A 10,293-nucleotide genomic window follows, 5' to 3' on the forward strand; every position below is an offset into this window, starting at 1 on the left:
TCTGACTCCGTGGTATAACTCCAAACTCGTAGCTTAAAGCAGATAACCCGTAAGTTGGAGAGGAAATGGCGTCTCACTAGTTTAGAAGATCTTCACTTAGCCTGGAAAAAGAGTTTGTTGCTCTATAAAAAAAAACCCTCCGTAAAGCTAGGACATCTTTCTACTCATCACTAATTGAAGAAAATAAGAATAACCTCAGGTTTCTTTCAGCACTGTAGCTAAGCTGACAAAGAGTCAGAGCTCTATTGAGCTGAGTATTCCATTAACTTTAACTAGTAATGACTTCATGACTTTCTTTGCTATCAAAATTTTGACTATTAGAGAAAAATTACTCATAACCATCCCAAAGATGTATCGTTATCTTTGGCTGCTTTCAGTGATGCCGGTATTTGGTTAGACTCTTTCTCTCCGGTTGTTCTGTCTGAGTTATTTTCATTGGTTGCTTCGTCCAAACCATCGGCATGTTTATTGGACCCCATTCCTGCCAGGCTGCTCAAGGAAGTCCTACCATTATTTAATGCTCAATCTTGAATATGATTAATCTATCTTTGTTAGTTGGTTATGTACCACAGGCCTTTAAGGTGGCAGTAATTAAACCATTACTTAAAAGCCATCACTTGACCCAGCTATCTTAGCTAATTATAGGCCAATTTCCAACCTTCCTTTTCTCTCAAAGATTCTTGAGAGGGTAGTTGTAAAACAGCTAACTGATCACCTGCAGAGGAATGGTCTATTGAAGAGTTTCAGTCAGGTTTTAGAATTCATCATAGTACAGAACAGCATTAGTGAAGGTTACAAATGATCTTCTTATGGCTTCGGACAGTGGACTTATCTCTGTGCTTGTTCTGTTGGACCTCAGTGCTGCTTTTGATACTGTTGACCATAAAATTTTATTACAGAGATTAGAGCATGTCATAGGTATTAAGGCACTGCGCTGCGGTGGTTTGAATCATATTGTCTTATAGATTACAGTTGTTCATGTAATGGGGAATCTTCTTCACGGACTAAAGTTAATTATGGAGTTCCACAAGGTTCTGTGCTAGGACCAATTTTATTCACTTTATACATGCTTCCCTTAGGCAGTATTATTAGACGGTATGCTTAAATTTTCATTGTTACGCAGATGATACCCAGCTTTATCTATCCATGAAGCCAGAGGATACACACCAATTAGCTAAACTGCAGGATTGTCTTACAGACATAAAGACATAGATGACCTCTAATTTCCTGCTTTAAACTCAGATAAAACTGAAGTTATTGTACTTGGCCCCACAAATCTTAGAAGCATGGTGTCTTGGAGTCATTTTTGATCAGGATATGTCATTCAAAGCGCATATTAAACAAATATGTAGGACTGCCTTTTGCATTTACGCAATATCTCTAAAATCAGAAAGGTCTTGTCTCAGAGTGATGCTGAAAAACTAATTCATGCATTTATTTCCTCTAGGCTGGACTATTGTAATTCATTATTATCAGGTTGTCCTAAAAGTTCCCTAAAAAGCCTTCAGTTGGTTCAGAATGCTGCAGCTAGAGTACTGACGGGGACTAGCAGGAGAGAGCATATCTCACCCGTGTTGGCCTCTCTTCATTGGCTTCCTGTTAATTCTAGAATAGAATTTAAAATTCTTCTTCTTACTTATAAGGTTTTGAATAATCAGGTCCCATCTTATCTTAGGGACCTCATAGTACCATATTACCCCATTAGAGCGCTTCGCTCTCAGACTGCGGGCTTACTTGTAGTTCCTAGGGTTTGTAAGAGTAGAATGGGAGGCAGAGCCTTCAGCTTTCAGGCTCCTCTCCTGTGGAACCAGCTCCCAATTCAGATCAGGGAGACAGACACCCTCTCTACTTTTAAGATTAGGCTTAAAACTTTCCTTTTCGCTAAGGCTTATAGTTAGGGCTGGATCGGGTGACCCTGGACCATCCCTTGGTTATGCTGCTTTAGACGTAGATTGTGGGGGGGTTCCCATGATGCACTGTTTCTTTCTCTTTTTGCTCCGTATGCATCACTCTGCATTTAATCATTAGTGATCGATCTCTGCTCCCCTCCACAGCATGTCTTTTTCCTGGTTTTTTCCCTCAGCCCCAACCAGTCTCAGCAGAAGACTGCCCCTCCCTGAGCCTGGTTCTGCTGGAGGTTTCTTCCTGTTAAAAGGGAGTTTTTCCTTCCCACTGTTGCCAAGTGCTTGCTCACAGGGGGTCGTTTTGACCGTTGGGGTTTTTTATAATTATTGTATGGCCTTGCCTTACAATATAAAGCGCCTTGGGGCAACTGTTTGTTGTGATTTGGCGCTATATAAGAAAAAAGTTGATTGATTGATTGATTGATTGATTGTTGTACGAGCACACTGTTTTTTTTAATTATATTTCCTTCTTAGATTGTAATCTCCCTCTCTTTCACTAAACAGTTTTTGGAGGTTATCTGATAATAGGTTTTGTTTCACTTTAAAAATAATTTGTAAAGTTTTAAATTCTGCAAGATCTCTAAATTTTAGTATTTTGGATTGTAAAAACAGTGTACTCGTATGATCTCTGAAGCCTACATTATGGATGATTCTTATTGCCCTTTTCTGTAACTTAAAAAGTGTGTCTACATTACTTTTATATGTATTACCCCATACCTCAATGCCATAGCTAATATATGGTAATATTAATGTGCAATAAATAATATATAAGGACTCCTGATCTAAGAAATGTTTGGCTTTCCCCATTATGGAAATACTTCTGGCCATTTTGGATTGTATGCTAGCAATGTGGGGTTTCCAGCACATCCTGTGATCGATTATTATTCCTAAAAATCTATGTTGGTTAACCCTTTCAGTAGGAACCATGTCAGTTTTAAGATTTACTTTTGTTTTCATTTCTCGGTTTCCAAAGAGCATTAATTTTGTCTTTGAAATATTAAGTGACAATGTATTACTATTAAATCAATTTTTTAATTTAATAATTTCTATTTCATTTCGATCACAAGTTGTTCCAGGTTTTCCCCAGAACATACTATCGTTGTGTCATCAGCAAAGAGGATGAATTTCAGTTTTTCAGAGATGAATTGCAAGTCATTAATATAAATTAAAAAAAGTTTAGGTCCTAAAACGGACCCTTGTGGAACTCCACAATGTATCTGTTTAAACAAAGATTTATATTCTCCTATTTGTACATATTGTTGCCTGTTGTTTAAATAAGATTGGAGCCAATTTAGTGCAATACCCCTTATGCCAATTTTTTCCAATTTACGTAATAATATGTTGTGGTTAATAGTATCAAACGCCTTTTTTAAGTCAATGAAGATTGCCATTGTATGTTTCTTTTTATCAATATTATTTGTTATTTCTTCCACTAAATCAATTAAAGCTAAAGTTGTTGAGCTATTTTTTCTGAAACCATACTGGTTATCATTTAATATCTTGAACTTTTCAATGTATTGATCTAACCGTACTGTATATAGTTTTTCAAAAATTTTTGAGAATTGAGATAACACAGATATAGGTCTATAATTTGAGAATAGATACTTATCTCCACTTTTATATATAGGTGTAATTTTGGCAATCTTCATTTGACTTGGAAACTCTCCATTAATAAAAGATAAGTTATAGATATGACTTAGAGGTTTTGCAATTTCATTAATGACTTGTTTAATTATTGTAGTGTCCAACTTATTGCAATCTACTGATTTTTTTGCCTTCAATTCATTAACAGTGTTTATTATTTCCATTTCGTCTGTTGGTGATAGAAAGAATGAATTTGAGTTTACTTGTTCAGTACCTATTTCTGAGGCTGAATATGGCATTTTTATTTCAGCTGCCAATTCTGGCAAAATAATGATTAAATGCATTTACTAGCTCTTCGTTGTTATAGATCTTTTTATCACTGTCAATGAAATAGTCCGGCAAGGTACTACGGTTCTCCTTTTTCCTGATGACACTATTTATTACATTCCAGAGACCTTTAATATTTCCCTTGTTTTGTTGTAGTTGTGTTTTATAATACATCTTTTTACAATTTCTTAATACACATGTCAACTTATTTTTAGATATTTTATATTTATTTTCTGTTTCGATTGTTCTTTCTTTAATAAATACCCTGTATAGCCAGTTTTTGTTTTTACAGGCATTAATTAAACTGCTTGTCATCCATGGGTTGGTTTTAGCTTGTTGTTTGATTTGGATTGATTTCACAGGGCAACATTGATCATAGAGAGTCAAAAATTTATTCAAAAAAGTGTTATAAGCCGAATTAACCTCAGTTTCATCTAATATTACTTTCCAGTCTTGTTTTAATAGACTTTGTTTGAATATCATTATTGATTCATTTGTTTTTACTCTTATGAAATTAGTCATCTTAATATTTTTCTTGGCTTTCCTATAGTTATAACTTATTTTCATAGTTAAAAATACTGGTAAGTGGTCACTTATATTGTTTATTAATATGCCACTGGAAATGTCATTGTTTAATATGTTAGTGAAAATATTATCAATTATTGATGAACTCTGTGCAGTGATTCTGGTTGGTTTAGTTATTTTTGGATGGAATGACAAGCTATACATAGTATCTATAAAATTTTCCGTAGGCTTATGTGTACTCATTTTTAATAAATCTATGTTAAAATCCCCACATATAAAAACATCTTTATGTTCCATTTTCGTATACAAGTTATGCATTAGTTCCGTAAACATTTCAATACTTGATCCAGGAGATCTGTAAACACACGTAATCAATATATTTTTTCTGTTTTCCATTATCAATTCAATTGTTATACACTCCATAATATCATCAATAGCCAATGTCATGTTGTCAATCTGTTTTGCATGTAAGTTTTTATCCACATATAATGCCACACCACCTCCATTTTTTTTTGTTTCTGCTCTGTGCAAACATCTCATAATCTTCTAACATAAAGTTGTTTGTTTCATCATTTTTTATCCAAGTTTCTGAAATTGCTAATACATTAAACAAAGTACCCAATTGGTTCAAGTAATCTTTTATCTTTTCAAAATTTGCATGAAGGCTGCGACTATTGAAGTGGACAATTGACAACATCTCATTAGGTTTATTCTGAGTTGGTATTTGCTGGTCTTGATAATACATGCAGTCATCATTTATGTCATTATAAAAGTTTATATCCGGGTCGACTTCATCTATAACATGTTGCATTTTAGATTCACTACATTCAAAAGTTTTAAATTGCATTTCTTGGTTTTGTACTTTCATTGTCCTCTATAGGCAGGGAATTGTTAATGTTTAATTTGTCATTTTGAATTGAAGGTAAAACTATCTAGATTTCTTATTTATATTTCATTTTTCAATTGTATTTGTTCAGTTCATGTTCTTCTTTAATGCATAGTACCTTAGCTTCTTCTGGTGTACCTAATAGTTTTATGTAAACTCTGCAGTTAGAGGTCCATGTTCCTTGGATTTTGTTTGTTTCTTTAGTAGACGGGCTTTTCTAGCTATATCTGCATTTTTTTTGGTCAGATGATCGTTTATGTATACCTTGGTCCCTTTAAGTTTCTTTCCCTGCTTTAATATGGTTAACTTGTGTTTCCTATTAACAAACCTTACTATTATTGCTGATTTTTTTTGCGTGTCTTTTCGGGGCAACAGATGACATGCCTCTATATCCTGCGTGTTCATTCTAATTCCTTTGGTAGCAAAGAAGGTGACCACCTGCTGCTCCATTGATTCCAGGTCTTTGTCAGTAGGCTCCTCTTCGTTGGTTACTGCTCTTGCATAAGTTCTTGGTTTGAGGTCAAGGCCTGTAACCATAAGATCGTTTATCCTGGAATATTGTTCAAGCTCTGATACTCTATTTTCAAGAGTTTTAATCTTCACGTCTTTCTCCATATTTTGCTGTTTCAGTTCATTCACTTGGGCCATTAAGTCTATAATTGTTTTTTGTTGGTTCGATATGTTTTGCATGTCCAGTGTTATAAAGTTCAGAGACTTCTTAATGTCCTCTAGCTCCTTTTCAATGGTTGGACTTATGCTTAAAGGGACTGATCTTATGTTTGACTCTGATGTCTCTGTGCCGCTCTTTTTTGGCCACATAATGGTTAATAATCTCCTCCGCCGTCCACTGCTACCTCGGTTAGCCCACGGGCCAACCTCGCTCCTCCGCCGCTGCCTCGGTTAGCTCGCGGGCCAACCTCGCTCCTCCGCCGCTGCCTCGGTTAGCTCACGGGCCAACCTCGCTCCTCCGCCGCTGCCTCGGTTAGCTCGCGGGCCAACCTCGCTCCTCCGCCGCTGCCTCGGTTAGCCCACGGGCCAACCTCGCTCCTCCGCCGCTGCCTCGGGTAGCTCACGGGCCAACCTCGTCCCTCCGTAGAAGCAAGACTGAGTCCATGTGTGTGAATGAGAGGGAGCCCAGTGGAATAGTGCAGTTACAAGGAGTAGAAGTGGTGAAAGTAGATGAGTTTAAATATTTGGGGTCAACTGTTCAAAGTAATGGAGAGTGTGGTAGAGAGGTGAAGAAGAGAGTGCAGGCAGGGTGGAGTGGGTGGAGAAAGGTGGCAGGAGGGATTTGTGACCAAAGAATATCAGCAGGAGTGAAGGAGAAAGTTTACAAGACAGTAGTGAGACCAGCTATGTTGGACGGCTTAGAGATGGTGGCACTAACAAAAAGACAGGAGGCAGAGCTGAAGATGTTGAGATTCTTTGGGAGTGATGAGGATGGACAAGATTAGGAATGAACATATCAGAGGGACAGCTCAGGTGAGATGGTTTGGAGACAAAGTCAGAGAGGCGAGATTGAGATGGTTTGGACATGTGCAGAGGAGGGACCCAGGGTATATAGGGAGAAGGATGCTGAGGATGGAGCCACCAGGCAGGAGGAGAAGAGGGAGACCAAAGAGGAGGTTCATGGATGTGCTGAGAGAGGACATGCAGGTGGTTGGTGAGACAGAGGAAGATACAGAGGACAGGGTGAGATGGAAATGATTGATCTGTTGTGACGACCCCTAACGGGAACAGCCGAAAGACAAAGAAGAAGAAGGCTGTAAACACACAAATACACTCTGTAAACAAATAAACACAGGCTGTAAACACAACCAGGCTGTTAACAAACAAACAGGCTGTAAACACACAAACACAGGCTGTAAACAAGCAAACACAAGCTTGTAAACAAGCAAACACAAGCTTGTAAACAAGCAAACACAAGCTTGTAAACACACAAGCAGGCTGTAAACACACAAACAAGCAGGCTGTAAACACACAAACACAGGCTGTAAACAAGCAAACACAAGCTTGTAAACAAGCAAACACAAGCTTGTAAACACACAAGCAGGCTGTAAACACACAAACACAGGCTGTAAACAAGCAAACACAAGCTTGTAAACACACAAGCAGGCTGTAAACACACAAACACAGGCTGTAAACAAACACACAAATAGGCTGTAAACAAGCAAACATAGGCTGTAAACACAAACAAACACAGGCTGTAAACACACAGGATGTAAACACAAACAAACACATGCTGTAAACAAGCAAACACACAAACACAGGCTATAAACAAACAGGCTGTAAACAAGCAAACACAGGCTGTAAACACAAACACAGGCTGTAAACACAAACACAGGCTGTAAACACAAACACAGGCTGTAAACACACAAACACAAGCTTGTAAACACACAAGCAGGCTGTAAACACACAAACAAGCAGGCTGTAAACACACAAACACAGGCTGTAAACAAGCAAACACAAGCTTGTAAACAAGCAAACACAAGCTTGTAAACACACAAGCAGGCTGTAAACACACAAACACAGGCTGTAAACAAGCAAACACAAGCTTGTAAACACACAAGCAGGCTGTAAACACACAAACACAGGCTGTAAACAAACACACAAATAGGCTGTAAACAAGCAAACATAGGCTGTAAACACAAACAAACACAGGCTGTAAACACACAGGATGTAAACACAAACAAACACATGCTGTAAACAAGCAAACACACAAACACAGGCTATAAACAAGCAGGCTGTAAACACACAAACAAGCAGGCTGTAAACACACAAACACAGGCTGTAAACAAGCAAACACAAGCTTGTAAACAAGCAAACACAAGCTTATAAACACACAAGCAGGCTGTAAACACACAAACACAGGCTGTAAACAAGCAAACACAAGCTTGTAAACACACAAGCAGGCTGTAAACACACAAACACAGGCTGTAAACAAACACACAAATAGGCTGTAAACAAGCAAACATAGGCTGTAAACACAAACAAACACAGGCTGCAAACACACAGGATGTAAACACAAACAAACACATGCTGTAAACAAGCAAACACACAAACACAGGCTATAAACAAACAGGCTGTAAACAAGCAAACACAGGCTGTAAACACAAACACAGGCTGTAAACACAAACACAGGCTGTAAACAAGCAAACACAGGCTGTAAACACAAACAAACACAGGCTGTAAACACAAACAAACACAGGCTGTAAACAAACAAACACAGGCTGTAAACACAAACAAACACAGGCTGTAAACACACACGGGCTGTAAACCCAAACAAACACAGGCTGTAAACACACACGGGCTGTAAACCCAAACAAACACGGGCTGTAAACCCAAACAAACACAGGCTGTAAACACACACGGGCTGTAAACCCAAACAAACACAGGCTGTAAACACACACGGGCTGTAAACCCAAACAAACACAGGCTGTAAACCCAAACAAACACAGGCTGTAAACACACACGGGCTGTAAACCCAAACAAACACGGGCTGTAAACCCAAACAAACACAGGCTGTAAACACACACGGGCTGTAAACCCAAACAAACACAGGCTGTAAACACACACAAACACAGGCTGTAAACACACACGGGCTGTAAACCCAAACAAACACAGGCTGTAAACCCAAACAAACACAGGCTGTAAACACACACGGGCTGTAAACCCAAACAAACACGGGCTGTAAACCCAAACAAACACAGGCTGTAAACACACACGGGCTGTAAACCCAAACAAACACAGGCTGTAAACACACACGGGCTGTAAACCCAAACAAACACAGACTGTAAACACACACGGGCTGTAAACCCAAACAAACACAGGCTGTAAACACACACGGGCTGTAAACCCAAACAAACACGGGCTGTAAACCCAAACAAACACAGGCTGTAAACACACACGGGCTGTAAACCCAAACAAACACAGGCTGTAAACACACACGGGCTGTAAACCCAAACAAACACAGGCTGTAAACACACACGGGCTGTAAACACACACGGGCTGTAAACCCAAACAAACACAGGCTGTAAACACACACGGGCTGTAAACCCAAACAAACACAGGCTGTAAACACACACGGGCTGTAAACACAAACAAACACAGCCTGTAAACAGATAAACACAGAGACTTTTGGCTCCACCCTCCTGACATGACATCAGTGAGATTATTTATTTATTTTTTGTCACTCTGACTCTGGTTTTGTCCGCAGCACGCCCCGCACAAAGACCAGCAACAACCAGTCGACTCTGTGGATCTCTCACACCCCCAGAACAGACAGCATGGAAGTGTGACATCACAGCAACACTTAAAATGACATCATCATGTGGCTGAGCCAATCATCATCATCAGTCTTACTGGAAATGCAGAGCTTTCAGTCTTTATCATCTGACCCCTCTTTTTAACTCCGCCCACTAAGAAGAGGGTCTGGATCCAAGCATGTTTGTGGAATGTGAAGTGGCAAGGCCACCACTGTGCTCCCAACCTGGCAACCAGGCGCTGAGTGGTTGAGGGTGCTGACCTCATCGGCGTGACGCGAGAGGAGAAAAATATTTTGGACCTCAAAAAACAAAACTCCCCATCAAAGTACTGCAAAACAACTTTGAAAGCCATGTGTGCCACTCCCAAGGAGGAGGTCTGAGACTGTGGGTGGGGCTACAGCTATCGGAACTGTTTGATGATGTCATCACGGCTGCATTTTTTTTGTGTGTGAAAATGTTGAAAGTTTTTTTTAACTCAATAAAATCATCTCATCGTGATCACACGTGTGCACATGTGTATTTGTGACACCTCAAAACCCCAGAACTTCACGTGACCTCTGACGACGCTGAAATGGACAAAATATGGCCGTCAGCGTCACATGCACAACACACGTACACACCCCATCACATTTCAGCTTTTGTAATGTCACATAAATTTTGGGATAACACCACCTTATTTGTATCCTTCTTTCGTCACTTCCCGTGTCCTATCTTTGCTTCCTGCAGAGAAAACTTTGATCTTAGCAGATCACTTTGGCCCCGCCCCCTCCCCTATGTTTAATAGGTTTTAACAGGCAGTTAA

At 39.3% G+C, this 10,293-nt stretch overlaps 1 protein-coding gene across 1 annotated transcript in view; it reads left to right on the forward strand.

Annotated features, from left to right (window-relative positions):
• Positions 1-9,694, forward strand: part of LOC117518808 (chondrolectin-like) — a 78,783-nt gene extending 69,089 nt beyond the window's left edge. The window contains exon 10 of the mRNA XM_034180049.1: positions 9,443-9,694. Coding sequence (XP_034035940.1) covers positions 9,443-9,524 — 82 coding nt within the window. The 3' untranslated portion in view covers positions 9,525-9,694. The remainder of the gene's footprint in view (positions 1-9,442) is intronic.
• Positions 9,695-10,293: the final 599 nt, after the last annotated feature.

Source organism: Thalassophryne amazonica, chromosome 1 (assembly GCF_902500255.1).
Source record: "Thalassophryne amazonica chromosome 1, fThaAma1.1, whole genome shotgun sequence".
Classification (NCBI taxonomy): Eukaryota; Metazoa; Chordata; class Actinopteri; order Batrachoidiformes; family Batrachoididae; genus Thalassophryne; species Thalassophryne amazonica.